This window comes from Ambystoma mexicanum, chromosome 10 (assembly GCF_040938575.1).
Source record: "Ambystoma mexicanum isolate Mex_15411 chromosome 10, UKY_AmexF1_1, whole genome shotgun sequence".
NCBI classification, from domain to species: Eukaryota; Metazoa; Chordata; class Amphibia; order Caudata; family Ambystomatidae; genus Ambystoma; species Ambystoma mexicanum.
Window position 1 is genome coordinate 337,894,517 of NC_090932.1, and position 19,393 is coordinate 337,913,909.

The 19,393-nt window shown below is 44.8% G+C and overlaps 1 protein-coding gene across 1 annotated transcript in view; it reads left to right on the forward strand.

Annotated features, from left to right (window-relative positions):
• LSM1 (LSM1 homolog, mRNA degradation associated) overlaps positions 1–19,393 on the forward strand; it is a 246,565-nt gene that overhangs the window by 210,224 nt on the left and 16,948 nt on the right. Inside the window, exon 3 of the mRNA XM_069617942.1 lies at positions 1,648–1,763. Within this exon, the coding sequence (XP_069474043.1) occupies positions 1,648–1,763 (116 nt within the window). The remainder of the gene's footprint in view (positions 1–1,647; positions 1,764–19,393) is intronic.

Below are 19,393 nucleotides of genomic sequence, written 5' to 3' on the forward strand. Positions count from 1 at the left end.
GTCACTCTGCTTCCCGTATGCTGTTGACCACGCTTCGTGGCTATAGCCCTGAACTGCAACACATGGCGTATCCTAAAAAAACCTACATAGCTTGACCATCGGTTCAAGGTTCTGCCTTTTATAGGGCAAGTCCTGAAGTAGGCTATAGAAACCATAGGACACGGTCGTGTGGCATGTAGAAGACCCTAGAGCAAGCCAGAGCCCCAGTCTTTCGTTGAAGAATGGCAGAGGTGCCAGAGGAAGCAAGATGCATGTTTTTATTTTTTGTCTGAGCAGCTCGGGCTTGAAACAAACTGCCCGCCACACTGCAAAAGGCTCCAGCCCTATCTTACAAGGAAACGATTTAATAAAAATAAAAAATCTTTCAGCTACACCAATATTTTCTACTACCATTTGTAAGTTCTCTACTCAAGTTATGCTAAGAGTACCTATCTACTGCCCGTGCTTATGCCCATTATTGGTGCTTAAAAACGTACCCACGAACAGCAATGTACTGCTCTGAGCTTCTCTTTACTTGCAGGTTCTTTTTATTTTATTTTTTTATATAGCACTACGAACTCGGGCATCTGAGCGCTGCTTATTATTACACACAGTGTGTGGTGCTCATTTATCGACCTCGGAAGGATGAAAGGCTGAGTTTGGCCCTGTCGAGATTGGACCCTTCATCAGCAGGCCCTGCACGGATGTCAAAGCGAGTGCTCTACTTGCTGTGCCATCTGACCGGCTTCTTGATAGGAATATTTAGGCTCCACTTGACATGTTGATGGATTCAGAATTCCTTTGACACACTTGGATTGAATCGGGTTCATTGGATATATGGATATGGGAAATCCGTTGAAACGGACCTTAATTTCATTTTAATTTGTCATGCATATTTCTATTTGCTTTGTTTACTTTCGAAAACAACATTTAAACTCCCAAAAAATGTGCTAGCAACTCCATATTGGAACCCCTGGAGGAAGCCAGGGGCACTGACTTCCTGGTCCAGGCCCTACAAAAATGATTGTGTAGCAAGTCTAGACACAAAAGACCAAAGATAAGGGAGATTCTGGAGAAGTGGAGGAACTGACATCCGTGTAAAACACTGCGATTGTTGGTGAACGTGGAGAGGTTAGTATGCTCCTTTGGGGCGGTGGGTGTAGTATATTGGAGGCATGGCAATGGAAAATTTGTAGATGCTGCTTTCAGCCCCCTTATCGCTTGTAGCTGGATGCAGTTCTGGAATCCATTTCATCATATATTGCAAATTAAATCTCATGTTTTTGTGACGTGTTTGACAGTGCCGTCTATATTTCTGTATTTGAAGTACCACGATCATAAAATAAGACGAAATATGATGAGCAACAAAAAATACTTATGTTGACCTCTAAAACAAAATGTTTGTCCTATTCTTGGTGGCTGTCTTTAGTTTTCGAAGACTGTTTATTGTTGCTGGAGCTGCTTAAGATTGGAGTTGGCTCAGAAGGCTTAGCGAACGCGCCATAGCTTTGAGCATCCAGCTCTAGTTTCTATTGGAACACAGGAAAAGGCCTGTCCCCGTGAGACTTTAAAGGGCTGCTTTATTTGCGCTTGTACACCTGCGAGCACCTTTTTGGAGAAATTGGAAACATACGGTGAAAGTAATGCCTGTTTCCCTCTTTATTACAGCAAACCTGGTCTTGCATCAGACAGTTGAGCGCATTCATGTCAGAAAGAAATATGGTGATATCCCCCGAGGGATATTTGTTGTAAGAGGAGAAAATGTGGTTCTTCTAGGAGAAATAGTAAGTATATTGTTTTTCTTTCTGCCATGTGTGTGTTTTTGGTCTGCTTTTCTATTCCATTCTTTGTCTTATTGGAACAATGAGCTTAGTCCTCGATTTATTTTATTTTTAGTTTCTGTCCTTCAGCAGAAAATAATGACCAGACTCGCAGGCTAGTCAAAGTACCTACTATTGTAAATCAGGAAATATTCATCTTTCATAGTTCCTCTTACAGGTTGTACGCACTTTAAAAAAAAAAAAAATAGCGTTGTATTGCTGTACTGTGAAGAAAACAGTCCATTGATATCCACTTACCTTTCATTTCTTGAATCAATGGTTTCCAGGGTTTTAACCTCAAGTGCTAAAGTCTGTGGAACTTGTACCGGTCCACGTGCCCTTACACACTTTTCTTATATTACTGGGTCGTGTTGTAGTGCAGATTTTGCTATTTGCACACCTCATGATGCTTTTGGGTAATGCAAGTGAAAAGGTTGGTGGCAGTAGAGCAACCGGAGCGGTGGTTGCTATTAGAACACCTTTGCGGGTCAAACGTGACAAAGCCAGAGATGTTGTCGCTTCTCTGCGAGGGGCAGCCCCTTCCCATGAGGCCAGGGAGGTGAGGCCACTACCCAATAGTCCCCCTGGGGGCGGTACTCAGCTAGAGGATCTCATGGGACGAGACCTCCCATTTGGGGACAAGGGAGAACATCTCGGGAGAACGCGGTACCACATCCCTCACCCAACACCCTGCCCACCTCCATACCCCATAGACCCTAACACTTTGCCCAGTACTCCCGTCGTCAATGGCAGTGTGACATAAAAAGCAATTAAGGACTTGATGTCCCTCAGCTATCCCAGGAGGAACCAAGGACCAGAAAGCTGCTCAGCACGGGAAATTCAAACTGCTGTAGTCGGGGATGCTGAAAAGAAGTAGGTGGCATTCCCAGCGGGTCAGACGCCAGAGGACCCTTGGCAAAGCAGTAACCAGACCTCGCAGGGGAGGTGGACTACTCGGTCTGTAGCGTGTATGCACACTGCGGGGAGACAGAAGCTGCAGAGCTGTTGCAGCGCCCAGTGGAAGCCATGAGGGACCCAAGCAGAGCGAAAGCAGACCCTGAGGCAGACCGGAGCCATCTAGAGAAGTCCCAGAAGTTACAGGAGTAAACTGGCTGGCCAGTTGGGGTATGAGAGGGTCTTGGTTGTCACATAATCACGCAAGAAGAACAAATCCAGTACTCGGGAGATGAGATGTAACCCATGAGCTAGAGAGAAGTAGGAAGAGCCATAAGAAGAAGTGGTTCCCCAATAAAGGGACGTATCAGACTCCAAGGACACAAGTCATCTTCCTCGTGGCAGTACTTGGGAGGATATGGAACCAAGTGAGCCACAGTGGGGAAGCCTGGGTCAGGGACCTTACCAGTGCATGAACTCTATTGCTGAGAAACCTAAAAGTAAGATGGAGACCAGGGGAAGGGAGTCATTCCTCCTGGTTGTATCGAACTGTAAAGCCAAGATACCAGGAAAAGGGAGTCCCTTTCCTTGTAACCAAGAGACCAGGGGAAGGTAGTCCTTGCCCCCTGGTTCTGTTGCACTGTTAATCAAGATACCAAGAGAAGGGAGTCACTCTCCTGGTAACCAACTTTGTAAAGACTTTCTGATACAGGTGTTAAGAGATGGGCAGTGTGTCTTCCCAAGGAGAAGTGCTTGAACTTTACCTTTTTTGTGTTGGGGAACAGTTTTAACTGGGGGAAGGGAGCCATTCCCTTAAGAAGATAAAAACTGGAAGCAAATTTGTATCAAGTTCAGAAGAAGGGAGTCCTTCTGCAGGGTTTCTGCAGTCGGAGCAGCAGCAGGAGAGAGTCTGTCCTTTGTGCTCTCTAAACGTAGGTGGAGCCTTTAAAACCCCCTATGAGGCCGCAGAGCTGCTGCAGAGTTTCTGCAGTCGGAGCAGCAGCAGGAGAGAGTCTGTCCTTTGTGCTCTAAACATAGGTGGAGCCTTTAAAACACCCTACGAGGCCGCAGAGTTTCTGCAATCGGAGCAGTAATAGCAGCGAGGGCTGCCAACATACACGCCAATCCACAGCTACAGCGTCAACTACAACCTGAGGATGATCCACAAAGCAGACTGAGAAGTGGTCGTCTCAAACAAGAACTTTTGTCACAAGCAGCCACAAGTTCGAATTTACAAAGTACACACCATAAGCAAGCACAAACAAATGCATGAGAAACTGAAACCAGGTTTCCAATCGAAGCAGACAACGATTTAAAGCCAGGGCCGGTCTCTGCATCAGCCCCTCCTACCTTGTCTTCCCAGCACTCCTCTCCGCCGCCGCCGACTAGTGGTATACGCGACCCCAGCACCTGCATGCGCGAGTACATCGCCGGTTGGGGAACGAGAAGTCCTGCCCATGCAGGTCCCCGGGGCGGAGTCGGGTACGGGAGGGAAAGTGGCAGAGAAAGAAAAGGAAACCTCATCAAGATCAAACCTGATGTCAAGCGAAGGCAGAGACAAGGGATCACCCGTTGGATAAACGCCGCCTCAACCTTTCTACCCAGGGAAAAAGGAAGGACGGGAAACACAGTTCACAATAACTATCCCGCCCAAACCCACGAAAGTGAGTACAAGCATACAGTACAAGAAAGAATCGGAGCACAAGAGCCTCACCTCTGCCCCTCCGAAGAACCCATATGAGAGAGGAGGGGAAAGGCCAACGGAAATTACAGAACAGCAGGATAGTGGGCTTGACACCCACCCGATACAGTCAAGTCCAGACGAGTCGGCCTGGTCGGATTGTTTATGTAGAGATATGATCACTTCATACACATCAGAAGATGAGACCGACAGCCCACCAACACAAAATGCGGCTCAAATCACAATCCCCAAAACACGAAACCACAGTGAAAATGGGGACACGGGACAATGACCCAAAAAAGGCCTGAAAGAAGTAAGACCCCCAAAAAGAAAAGATAATTCAAGACTGCCGAAACCCATTTAACAGCGAGCAAAACTAATCAAAGACACGGCGCCAAGTAGATCCAACACCATCAAGAGCACAAACGGAACAGAGCCACTAACAGTAGTGTAGTAAGTAGGAGGGATAAAGGGGAAGAAACCCACTGGTTTCACATTTGGCCCATTAGGCAACTTCTTCCAAAAACAAATGAAAAACACATCCACGCCGACTGAAATGTCGGATGCAGAAATCCTAGAAGGAGCCGAGCTACCCACTTGGAAACTATCATGGACGACACCGGCAGCGGACGGAACCAAATCCAAAGACAACGAACAACATAAGGAAAGACAGACACCAAACACAGCCACACAAACAAGATGGCATTTTGGAAAACGAAATGACCTAACCACTGCCAACGCCAGTGAAGAGACCAACAAAAGAGAACCACAAATAAAAGCCTCAGACCATATGAAAATACAAGAACAAGGGAGTACACCCAGTAATCTACGCAAAGACCTCAAATTGACACAGAGCAACTATCAAGAGACCGAGCTCCCTAAATCAACATCAGGAGCCAGATGAACCAAACAAGAGAGAGACGCAACTAAAAACGCCAACAAACAACAAAACCGTACAGTCCGACAAGAGAGGCTGTAACACAGAAACCGTATCAACAGACTCAAAGAAGTCTCGGGAGCAACGAGAAGCAAAGGGGCAGTGAGGCAAATCAACATCAACCAACACAGGAGAATTCTACTCAACACCGCTATAAAACAGAAGACTCAGCGTGATACAGCAATCTCCAAGTCAAGAATCACCGGGCAAAAGAGCAGATCTGCTCTCAATGTCCACCGTAACCATCGCACTGGCCCCTTTTAGCAAATTATGAGTCAATAAATGACACACTTAAGGACCATACAACAATGGTGGCTTACATGCAAACGAAAATCACCTACTTAGGTTACCTCATGTCACTAGAAGCGTACAAACAAAATACCAGAGGCTGGGGAATCCAAACAGAAGATAACTAGAAAAAAACTGGGGCAGAGATAACAAACCGAGAGACCCAAACTAAAAATGAGACGGCGGCAAAGCAACAAATGCCAACAACCATCCCTAGCGTAGACCTGACCAATGAAAATAAAAAGGATCCAAAAACGAAACTTCCGAAAGACAAAGAAACAGAAAAAGAAGAACCAAGTCAAAATAATTTTAATAAATGCACCTTTGAATGAAATCCCAACTCTCAAACTAGCCAAGGGGACCAGCCAACGTCAAACAAAGGAGAGCCTCCAGGTACAACAAGAGAAGAAACAAACATTAAAATGGACCATAACACAAGAAGTAAACACGGAACACTCACACCAAACTGAACTTCGATTTCACAACAAACCTAACCATAAAGAGGGGCCCGTTACATCATGAGTGGAAACCCATAAGAAAGCGAAACCAGAAGACCGCGCTGAAGAGGAAAAGGACGCATCGATCACAGACCTACTGAATGCCAGCCAATACCCGATGGAAGAGCCAGAACGGACGCCTGCGGATAACAACCACAAAGAAAACAGGGCGACACAGGAAGCAACCAACAACAACGCCCCGAGGGAAAAGAAACCACCAGCAGTGACATTCAAATCCCATACTTTTCTAACTTTAGAACAGAAAAGAAACCAAACAAAGCCACAAGAGAAGCGAGACAATCAATCCCAGCCAAGACGCCAAGAAAAGCACAGGAGTACCGAAAGAAGTACCTACAAAAGGGTACACAAACCCAGGACCACACCTACTGCAAACGGGAGGTCACCTACAACACCACCAGAACGGCAAGAGTACCGGAAACACGCACAAGGGACCATAGAGGGTCATATTCCCGCAGCAAATACAAAAGAGAAGTAGGACACCACAGAAGATCGACATCAAACAAAGATCGATTTCAAGACAGGTTCCAAGACAACTGAAGACAAGACAAGAGAAGGCCATCTTACCAAGCGTCGACTGGAACCACAAAGAAGCAAGAAACAAAGAGAGAAGAAACACAATGCACTTTGAGAGAACAAAAAAGATTGCAAATGACGCGAAGCAAGAGGTCTACAAATACAAGATCCTTCAAGCTGGAGAAGCTGCTCGAAGGAGGAGGAGGAGAAGTGATCCTGAACAGGAAAACTACATTAAAGCTCCTAAACCACACCGAAAACTTGAAAAACATCAAAACAGATGATATCGACATCATCGAATTCGTGAACAACAATTATACAAAGTATACCTACATATATCGTCTCAGTGGGTGAGAAAAAGACTTGCAGCATCTACAGATCAATTACGTGCCATGGGCTACAACCTAAGCCCCACAACGCCCACAAGCAGCAGAGAGGACGGACCACAAGACAGAGACGAAAGAAGAAGATACAAAGACAACGCACCCACAAGAGCGAGGAAGGGACCACATAGGCGTCCCCAACGTTCACACAAACAGACATGTTGACCCAAAGCTACACAGCACGAGGAAACGCTCGGACAGCAGGGCTCATGAAAACTACACAAGGCCAACTCATGGATACCGAAGAGAAAGTGAGAGAGAAGAAGTAAGCGAAGAACACCGAAAAGTTTTTACTCCATCAAGAGAAACTTAATACAAGAAAAAATACATCTCAAGAACGGAAACTCAACGAAGGCAAGATAATCATAAAAACCAAAACTGCAGAGTACGAAAATCTGAACAATGAAGAAGAGCACATGCCAAAAGGACCCCTCCAAAACTGGAACATCACAATCGGCAGTGAATCACACAGGAGAACTCCACCCGCCGAAACCAACCGAAACAAAGCGAACGAAAGGAAAGGAGAACTAAACAGCTGGGATTGGCTCCCAAAAGTGCTTGCAGAACCCACAAGATCCTAGCAATGAAAAAATCTCCCTGAACCAAGACGAACTCACAAGGAGCAACTAACCACAGAAAAAAGGCAAGAAGTAACAACTCTAGGATCATGGAATACACGTGGTTTCTCCCACCACATGGAGCCGGGAGAAGTAAACCTGGGAAGCTTTGATCTCCTATGTCTTCAAGAGACTTGGTTGTTAGACCAACCAACCTACTCTGGATGGCTACGAAATAGCATCGCCAGCCACCAAAGGCACGAAGGGAAGACCAACAGCAGGTTTGCTAATAGGGATAAGATCAGGCAGCGGATACAAGCTGAAGACCGTCGAAAGGAAACATACATTCTTCTTAGCGATAAGGATCTCTGGAAAACAACCGCACACAGCAGAGATGGAAAGGACTAACAACCTCCTACTGTTAATAACGACTTATTGGAATCCAATAGCCCAACCGGACAAATGTTACCTAAAAGAACTAGAACGCAACATCGACGAAGCGGCAACTAATAACTGCATTGGTCAAACGGTAATATGCGGCGATATGAACGCAACCAGCCTAGACTCAACGACTTGACCAGAAACGAGATCAAGAGCAAAGCGGCCGCCCAGAGGGGAACAAAGCTAGACCGCCTCATACTCTCGCGTGACCTCCACAACCTTCAAACCACAAGATCAAAAGAGAACCAGGAAATCTCAACCTGGGGAAAAAGATGAGATGAAATCAAACATGGATCATATCTATGTTTCAAGATCCATACTGGCACTAATTAAAAACCTAGAGGTCCGAAGAACCGCGAAAAGCGACCACAACTTATTACAAACTAGTTGGGAAATACCATCAACACCAGCCCCTCATTTCATGAACCAACAAATAGAACCAACCCACCAGGGCAGAAACCTGAAACGGACCACCCCAGCAATAGAAAATATCACTGCAAACTATCACAGATTAAAAGAAGAGCTAACATCAAACCTGGCGCTGGGTAAGCTGGACTACAGACCACTACTGCAACCATACATGCGAGCAAAAAAGAACATACAACCTAAAAACTGTGCACACCTCAGAAATGAGAAACTGGCAAAGACAAAGACCATGAGATACGCTATCAGAATTGCAAAGAAAAGACCGACTAAAAAAAAAACCATAACTGCAGCAACCATGGCCAAAAAAAATCTACAAATCCTGGTTGAAACATAACAGACATACGCTGTACCAAGAGGACGCAGAGAAAATGTTAATCCGTCTCAGTGGCAAAAGAACAAAAGATTTCTGGTCTCTGATCGACTTCACAAACCACCATACACAAGACACGCTTCTGAATAACGTTGGAGAAAACAAATGGATCCATGATTTCTCCAAGCTATTCCACAAGCCAGAAACAGAGACCCAGTATAAACAGCCACAGACAACTACACCATGGCACCTACGACAGAGACTCCATCGGGGAAAAAATTAAAAAACTGAAACCGAACCGTGGGCCGGACGGAATAACGAACCAAGATCTGAAAAAAAATAGAGACCTGGACCCCACTGATAACAGATATTTTCGACACGTGTATCAGATCAAAAAGCTTACCACCTTCATGGACAACAGCCAATGTAGTCCCTATCTTCAAGAAAAACGACAAAAGGAACCCTGAGAACTATCGGCCGATAGCACTCCTAGATGTGATGGGCAAGCTATTCGGATCCTTCCTCCTAGATTCCTTTCAACTTTGGGCAAAAGCCTCGGAATGCCGAGATCCCTTTCAGTCAAGTTTGTTAAAAACTCAGGGACACTGGCAAACATCCTCGCCCTGAGTGTAATGAAGGCCAAAATCTTGGAGGGGAGTCAGAGAATATTCTTGGCGTTTGTGGACCTAAGTCAAGCCTTTGACAGAGTAAACAGAGACACACTCTGGCACAAACTTACAACATGGAACTGTCCCAATACCATCTTAGCCCCAATCAGAAGTCTATACTCAGAAACCACCATGCGAGTGAGACTCAGCGGCACGGGCCAGCTCTCAAAAGAAATCAGCACTGCAAGAGGAGTAAAGCGGGGCTGCCCACTTGCACCAGCACTGTATAATGCCTACACGGGAGACCCAAGACACCACAAGCAGAATCTAAGGATCTTCCCTCCACAACTAGGCAAGGAGAAAATCAGTCACCTACTATATGCAGACGACATAATATTGCTTGATCAAACAGCAATAGGTCTACAACGCAGACTAGACGGGCTACTGGCATACACAAAGGAAAATGACCTGGAAATCAACAAGCAAAAAACAAAAGTGCTAATTCTGGAAAAACATCACAAGCCAAAGGAGAGCTTAAAGTGGTCAATTGCTGGACAGAGAGTGGAACAAGTCGCCTCCTTTACATACTTAGGAGTGAACTTTAATTGCAACAGACAAGAAACCCAAATGCAAGAAACACTGTAGGGAAAAAAACAAAAACGGTGACAGCCCAAACTAAGAAAGTAGACAGAAAATACGTCAAGTTCACGCTACAAGCTACAATCAACTTCTACAAGTCGAAAGCAATCCCGACTATCTTGTATGGCACAGAAGCGATGCCCAAGATACCAGACATGATCTGGTCGAAAATGGAAGGTTACCTCTGGGGAAAAAAATACTAAACCTACCGCAATCAACCTCAATCGTGGCTCTAAGAAGAGAACTCACGCTGGTATCACTGAAAGCGACAGTCGCACTAAACGGTCTGATGCTGTACCGGAAAATCAAAATCTCCAACTTCAAAACTTTCGAACTGATCAGAGAAGAAATGGAGAAGAAAAAAAAACAAGATGCAAACAACCTGGGACAAAAAAACTATGATCTCCTCACAGAAATAGGAAGCTCAGAAAAAGAATTGGAAGAAAACCCTAACAAAACAAAAGCAAGACTAAAAACCTGGGATTGGATTAACACCCGAGAAGGTGCAGCGAAAAACAAACTCACCTCCTGCCAAACTCACAAAAAATCAATGAGAAGATAGACTACTTGGAAAAAATGTCCGGATAAAAGAACGCAAACTACTTTCCTAAGAATCTGTTTAAACCTCCTGAAAACAAAACAAAATACTGGCCATCCGAGGCAAATCACCCAAAAATAACTGTTGCTTCTGCAAAACTGAAGAAACGGTGGAAACCTTAAGACATCTACTCCTAACATGCAAGGGAACAACAAACTGAGAATCCCATATCGGCCACCTATTTCAAGACACTCGGATACTAGAAGAGCAATACTGGTGGGACCGCTTGATGAGTGGCAAAATGACAAAAGGAGTTATCGCAGTAGTCCAATTCTTTGACAGCCTACAATTCGATACACTCGCAACAAACTCACAGGAACAAGAATAAACTTCAGAAAAGAATTCCAAAAAAACAAACCGAAAGGAATAAAACAAACCTCAGATACTTAAGGACAATTTGAATCTTGTAAAAACTGCAATGTTAAGTTAAACCAATAATTTAAAAAAAGGGAGTCACAAGCTATCGTATTGCCTGCAGTGCGATGTGTTGTGGTTTTAATCGGTGTTGGTTTAAACAAGCCTGAGCATGAATCAGGCATGCAGGTTCGTATACGGCATGTTGAGGTGGCAAGAATGGTTGGTAGATTGGTTGATTGTTTGATGCTTCATGTTTGGTGACAGGAAATGGAGGAGGAAGCTAATGTGGGCTTCGGTAGTTGTCGATAAGGGTAGGATGTTTAGAGTTAGCAGTTATGAACAGTATAATAGAAAATCTTTCATAGTACACTAAAGGTTGGGCACAGTGTTGGGTCTGCTTGTTTCCATTGACTTGTTGTGTGGCATGGTGTAGAAAAGGTGGAAACACATACAGAATAGCAAACGGAGACACAAACACCTTACATCGCACCTAATGGATGTGGGCAGGTCACCTGGTGTGGAAATGAGTCTCCACGGCTGGATGCCTTTACCTTGTTGCATTTTAATGTCCCTTTGTGCATTTTAATGTATCGCATGACTTTTATTTCCACAAATGAATTTCACTGTATGCGACTGCACTGGTCCAGGCACTGGGGACTTTTGCATTATAATGTACTACATGTCTTTTCATCCCCCTCTGTATTTTTCATCTTGTAAACTAGTTCCCACCTCAGTCGACCGCTAACAACTGCCATTTTTACAGCCAGTGTAAAATGGTTAGCCTGGGAGCTGGCCCCACCCCCTTTCTGTACTGAGCTTCCTTGAGTCCTGGAAACGGCTTGCTGCCCTCCCAAGGGCCCTGCCTCTTTGTTCCTGTTACCAGCCCCTCTGCACCCTAGAACAGTTGCATCCACCATTGTGTCCAACCCGGGATATGCACCCACCGGTCATGTCCCTGCCGCCTTCTTTCTTGATCCCTCCATCCCCTTCCTGGGACAGTTATCGAGGAGAGGGCTGTGCCTGCAAGTGTCAGCCTACCCCCTCTGTGAATCCCCACCCTTTTCCTGGCACTTGGACCCTGCCAACCATCTTGACCTCCTTCCCATTACTGTCACTTGGACAGCTGTGTTCATCATGACCCGGCTCCTGGCACCCCGTGGGCAGGCTCTGCAGGGGTGGAGCACCAGCCTTATAAGTGGACAGAGAACAAGGGCTGGCTCTCCCTCACTCTTCCACTGGGTGTGCCTAGCCAGTACTGATCACATCAATGCCCCTCCTTTTGCCCAGGGACCAGTGCAGACAATCATACATTTGTAGGGTGCTTAACGTATTCTGCTGGAAATTAGTCAATTTCTCTGTCTGTAATAAATCTGTTTCCTGATTTCTGCAAATACGTTGGTGCTTTCTTTTTGTTCGCACTTTCTTGGGTAGACTGAGTGGCACAGTCAGCATACACAACGCACACCTCACTGGGGGTCTGTTAATTCCCTGGTCCAAAACGGTGGCTCTACCTGCGGTCTCCCACATGGCCTTCCCCATTTGGGCTGCCTTCCATTCCACACTGGGATACTTCAGGCTACTAGCGAGTGTGGTTTTGGTGTGGGCGAGCAGTTTGTTGGGTGATTGCTTGGTTAGGGCAATGCTTTTATCCTTCATTGAAGTGTGCTTGTCTTAGTGGTGTATTCAGTTCAATCACTCTAAGCACTGCCAGATGAGCAAATCTTTTCTTCCTTTGTTTTTGATCTTTTATGATTTTTTTCAGTTGTTCTTCTACATTTGACTGAGGTGTGTACTGGTTGTTATTTCAATTTGGATCGTCTATTCAGAGGTCTGGGCTATGATTTCTTCTGTTTTCTTAAGGTTCTAATATTTTGCCTTTCTAGGAAACAGATACATTTTGATAGCTTTTCAGAAGGTGAGTTCTTGCAGATTTGGATTCTTCTGGGTAGAGTTTCAGTTCTGGGTAGATACTCTTTGTAGGCCATTTATTTATGAGAGGACTAGTAATATGGTCAGTGTCCTTTTGTGGAAAGGCCAAGAAAGGCATTTTAAGTGTAATTCTCATGAGCTAGAAAAAACTTTTTTCCAAAAGATTTTTGATTTGTTGTTTCGTTTGGTGGTGGGTGTGCCATCAAGATTCCAAAGTGCTTCATTACTGTCCGAGAGCAGGCATTCATTTCATCTGGCCAAGTGATGTTTGTGAGGATGTTGGCCTCGGTTAAATAGGGTAGTACTTGCGTTTTACTGGGGATGAGTTTGAGCCAGGTTCTTGGCATCCACTAATATGAGGCAGTTTCTTTTATCCAGTTTCACTTATCCGGGTTGTCTCCTTTGAGCTTGAACATTTTTATTTTTTAACTGAATTTTATGTTGTCTTAAGAGCAGTGCCTTGTTAATATGCAACAGGAGGTTGGGGAGGGGGGCTCCGCTTGATCATTGGGCATGTTCCAGCCTTCTACACTGTGAGAAACCTGAAGATGTCTCCCTAGCTAGTGCCAGGGGATCTATCATCCAGGTGGCCAGGACACAGCCATCGCTATTGGAGCATGTTCCTGGGGGTGGACCAGTGAGGGAGGATCACCTAGATGGGGGGTGGGTCCTTGGGGAGTGGGACACCGATGGGTGAGACGCGATATACTCCTTCTTTCAACACCTTTCCCTATTTTACCATGTTTGATATTCCAGAACACTGCTCCCCCCCCCCTTCTGACACAAACACTTTTCGCACAACACGAAAGACAATGGACTACCACCAGAGCCGTTTACCTGACATGTCCCAATACAAGGGTCAGGCAAATTCAGGCAATTGACCAGAATTACACACACCTAACGGCCCTTTCCCTTCCCCACAGGGATAAAAAGTAGAGCTTGATTGCAAAGGTAGAGTAAGGCAGACTGCACGACGTAAGAGCTAACTCGGGACGGCAGTTCAAGAGGAGGAGAAAGAGGGTGACGAGGAGAGAATCAACCTTGCCCTTTCCGACCAAGGCCGTGAAACGTCTGCCTGCAGATGGAATCATAAGACTGCGAACAATAGCCAGTGTGTTGCAGCAGTTGTCAAAGGTACAGAAGACCCTCCACTGAACACCAAGCCGGGGAGAGATGCTTGTCTCTGTGGTACCAACCCTGACTACAAAGAGAAAGAAAGCCAAGCGGTTCATCGCAGCCAGTGAATCGAGGGGAGCGATAAGAAACTGAACTGTGTTGAACGAAAAGTATCAAACTGCTAATTTGAACTGTGAAAAGCTTAAAGAAAGTATTGATGAAAAAGGGGGAAAACCAGCAACAGAGGAGGTCCGGCACCACGTGGGTGCTCACGCCGGAGATTCTGGGCGATTATCCGATGGTAGAAACTACTGTAACCAGAAGGCCTTGGGAAAAGGCAAAAAGAGGTCAAAGTGGTTATGCAGGGGAGCAAAGGGAAATTAATCATGCTTGGGGAAAGTATGGCATGAAGAGTGGGTTACAAAGGTTGGCAAGAGCGAACCTGGCCCTGGGATGCTAACAAGGGGCAAAGTCTGAAGTCCCATAGAGCATATTGACCAGAGTGAACCCAACCGAGGGATGTCCACAGCAAACTGTTTAGTAAAAGTTGTCTAGAGTGAACCTGGCAGAGGGAAGCTGACAAAAAGGGGCAGGGCCTGAAGAACCTTTCTAAAAAGACATTTTTTGTTTGTTTTAATACTTGATTTAATCGGATAAGCGATTTTTTACAAGACAAAAAAAACAAAACCTAAGTGTGAAGAAGTAAACGTAAAACATCACAGAAGCAAAAAGGTACAAAAGAGAAGCTGTTTCTTTCCATTATCCAGTTAACTAGGCCAAGGTGCTCCCAAACTAATCCTGCACTTTAGCGCTCAAGTGCTCTCCACTTGTCAAGATTTGTTTCATAGTTTGTGCCATCGCTATTACCCATGCAGTCTTTTCTCCAACAAGAAGTCTTTCCCACCGCAGGTTTTCTTCGAAGATATAAGCAGGAGCAAAAAAGGGATTCATGTAACATGTTCTTATGGTTTGGGTTCCAGGACATGCCAGAAGCAAGTGTCTTATCGTTTCAATCTGGACCACCCCCACCCCTCACAAAAACGGCACTTGTTCGAGCTTGAAAGGCCGCTAATCACTAGTATTTCATTTGTTTCCAAAAGATTGAGACGTGCTCTAAGGAAAGTATTCCTTAATGATTTATTTGGAAACTTTTTCAATAAATCCTGTATACAGTTTAGTTTTCTTACTTGGGCCGGTAGGTGTAATGTTGATTTTAAATTTATCGCCGTTACTAGGGTTTTGATCCAATCAAGTTCATCCATTTTTATTTTCACCTTTGTCGGGTTTTGGATCAGCTCTTCACAGCTTTGGATTTCGTTCAGCTTATTTTTAGTCTTTCTCCCACACCTTGAGCATTTTACACCGCCCTTCTGTCGTTTCCTGTCTTAATATGTTAAAGATGCAAGGGCGGTTTTACAGCAAGGTTTTCCTATACAGCATCATGCTGTTACACTCGATTGTTGCTTGTAGTGAGAGGAGACTTAGTTCTCGTCTGATTAGAACCATAGAAGATGATTTCGGCAGATTAAGAACGGATCGCCAAAAGAACCCTTCGAGTTGAGACCATATCTTTTTTGGTATCTGTGGCATTGCTTCTGCGCCGTATGTGAGACAGGACCACCTTTGCTCTATAGAAGCTAATGGCTTGAATTGATGAAAAGCGGACACATTTTTTGTCCATAGCTCTAGCTTGGGAAGTGAGCTTCCTTGTTTTTTCGTGGAGGACTTGTTGCATAGCGGTTTCTGATTTGGAACTGTCCATGGTAACTCTGAGATCCTTAAATTTATTGACCTTTTCTATTTGAAAGCCTTCCAAAAACCATTTGAATTTTTCTTTTTTCTTTTGGGTCCTTTCCAATGACAGGATTTTCATCTTCCCTATATTAATCTCTAGGTTATTCGAACTGATGTAATGAGCCAAGTTGTCAAGCTGGCGCTGGAGACCAATTGGAGTATGGTCTATTAATTTCATGTCATCAGCATACAGAAGGCGGGTAGTTTTAGTCTGACCATCGTAGGCGGAAATGATCGTATATTTTCCTCTGTAGTCACCCACATAAACTATAAAAAGCGCGGGGGCCAAGGGGCAACCCTGTTTGACGCCTCTCGTTGCATAGCAAACCCTGTTGATTCAAACGCACCCTCAATTTGGTGTTAATGTGCAACTCACAAATTGTATGTAAAATTGCCAGCCGAGCATTGCCACAGTGTTAGTTTGGCCCAGAGCTTTTCGCGATTGACCTGGTCAAAAGCTTGAGCCAGGTCAATGTACACGACAAAAACCCTAGGGCCCCCCTCCTGGATCTTGCTCTTAAGGGTACTCATGAATATAATAATAGCGCTGGTACCAATGTTTTTCATAAATCCTGTTTGAAAGGGGCCAGCACAGGGCATGGAACTGGCCCAAAGTTGAAAGCGCTTCATCAACATGCAACCGAAAACTTTACCAATCACATCCAGTAACGCAATGACAGTCATTTATCGGGTCCTCTTTACTTCCCTTTTTATAGATGAGGACCACGATGGATGAGGTCGAGGATGTTGGCATAGATTTGGACTCAGTACATCTATTAAAAACGGCGCTAATAAAGGAAGCCCATTCCCCCGGATGGCTTTTGAGATCGATGTTTGTAATACCATCGGGAGCCAGAGCTCTCGATGACTCCAGCTACCGGATGACCTCTTCAATTACATCTCTATTTCCAAGATCAGCCCATGGTTCATTTATATCACGTTGCTCTAACATGCTGCCAGATGGTGCAACATGAAATATGGTTTTGAAGAACTTTGCCTATGGTGTTCAAGAGGCCATCTTCCCCCTGGGGGAATCCACAGATCTAATGAGAGACCAGAATTCTCACGGATTATGGCCGCTCGCCTTCCTCAACATCTCCAGAGTCCTGTTGGTAAAGTGAAAGGCGATGATTTTTAACCCGTGACTTATAAGACTTTGTAGCTGCCAGCAGCCGATCTGTTTGTTTTAGAGTTTTGCTTCTGAACCAGGCGTTTGATTTTTCGAAGTTCTCGTCCTTTTTCTACAAGAGTTTTTCTGTAGATATGATTTTTAGGGTTCGATTGACTTCTTGATTTTGTTACGCTTGCCTTGTATAATATGGGCAGTGGTTAGTAATCCAAAGCTGTTGGTTTTCCAATTTCCTGGCTGGCACTTTTCACGTCATTATAGTTTTTAGTAAGTTCTAGGATGTTTCTAGCACTTAGTTTCAGTCTCTGAGGATTACATTCTAAAGAAGTCTTCATTTGAAGTTTTTGCGCCGAATGTGATAAATTATGATCACTTAGTACTGTCTAAGTGACCTCAAATGAATCTATTGGGGGCAGTAGGGCCCTTGTTGCAAAAATGTAATCAATTGTTGCATGTGATTGGTCTCTTTACCATGTTGGTATAAATTCCCCTTGTTTGAATAGACTGCCCACATCAAAGAAATCTCTCGAGGTCATGAGGTTGTTCCACAAGGCGCCCCACTCTTTGCCTCGAGTTATTTGCTCCTTCAGCGTTCCTCTTCCCTCCTGGCTTCTACAGATTGCGTTTAAATCCCCACAAATGATTATATCAGAAACTTGATGTTCCGAATATGCCTCGTCAATTGCTTTTTCCATCATTGACAGGAAGCCCTTATTGTCCATGAATTGAGGGTTACAATAAGTATTCATAATGATCATTGGGGTAGAGAATAGCTTGCCTGAGTGGGCCATTTGTTGTTCCCAACTTACTAGGATGACCAACAAAAAGAGGTTAACTACAATTGTTGCTTGTAGATGGAGACCACTGCCCGAGCATATCGCTGATATTAATCCTGAAGAAGGGCGACCTTGGGCTCCTTTTTGAGCAGAAGCAAATGCTAGATCGTAGCTACCAAGAGAGGGTTTTTCAGTCATCCAAGATTCCTGAAGGCACAATATATCATAAGTGCCCAAATCGATTCCACCTTCCACCATCAGGTGACGGAAGCCCTGCATGTTCCAAGATCCTAACCTCACCATCCGTTCCGATGGATTATGAAAGTCAGTATGTTCGACCTTTTTACCCAGGTATGGAGGGAATTCGCATTACTCCTTTATAACATTGGAAGTTAGAAGCTTTCTGGATCCAAGACCATAGGTTTTGGAGGGGTGCAGGCCTCACCCTGCGTCAATGACTTATCTTGAGGAAGGTCTTGAACAACTGTCCTTTCTATTTTCTCCAAGGATCCTAATGGGAATCTTCCGATCTTTATAGTTTGGCCTTTCAACGGGCGTTCGTGCGGGTGAAGTTTGTTTGACTATCATTGAATCGGTTTGAGATATGTTCCTTTCTTTTGATCTGTTGTAGGCTCGAGCATCCCATTTTGTGTGTTCCGCAGCAGATCAAGTATTAACATCTTGTGATGCCGATCTTCCATTTCGGAGGTCAGACTAGGTTTATAAGCACTCTTGAGTTGCTTGGTTTTCATCATTTGAAGCGTTTGCTGTGTCAGGCAGAGATGGTCTATCTATTACTTCTAACAAGTCGAACCGTAGTCTCAGGAAGTTTTCAGCTGCATCGCTGATCATGGTTTTCACGACCGGGGAGGATATATGCAAGTATGCAATCGCTTTGTCCCCCTCGTGCCCCGGTTCCACAAGTTTAAGATCCTCAGTTCTTAAGAGGCGCAAATTTGTGATGCAGTGCAGTAACTCTAATACAGTTCAATTCAAAACAATGTATTCTCGGTTGTCAAGCAATTGCTCCAACTTAAAGGTGCGTTTTTGTTTCACCCGAGTGTCCCTGCAGGTCTTCACACTGTTCGCCATCTCCCTTGGACGATGGATTCTTGTTTCAGGGCGATAAGTTCTGATTTCTAACTGGTCCGACCATTGCCGCAGAGTGCCCGACGTAGATCTTTGTGAATATTTTGCACCCTTTGTGGTGCGCTCGGTCAAGAATTGGCGTTGGGACGAATCTCTTACACAGGGATGGGAGTTTCTTATGGGCATTTTCTCATCTTTTGGCTTGACGACCTAGTATCACCCCGGGATTTCCAATTTTCAGGAACCGGACCCCAGGTAGGTCTGGACATTCATTTTTTGCAATGATCCTCAAGGGTCTGAAAGTTAGCTGAAACCTCACTTTCACTTGATTGTCTATGGATTGTTCTTCTTATGGGGGGTCTGACAGTGCCGGAGCAGAGGCACTTACCCCAATACTTTCAACCTCCTTTAGGGCTATTTGAGCCTCCTGATCGGAGTCCAAATGCTCACTTAGGTTAATCAAATCATCTGCCTCCAAAAAATCCTCAACTGTCCTTGGAGATTGTGAAGGGGGATTCCCTTTATCTAAACATTTAGATGAATTATGACTTCCCACCTTGTGTAATAAGTGTCCTAGGCCTTGTACATTTAATCTCGGAGCAGGAATTGGC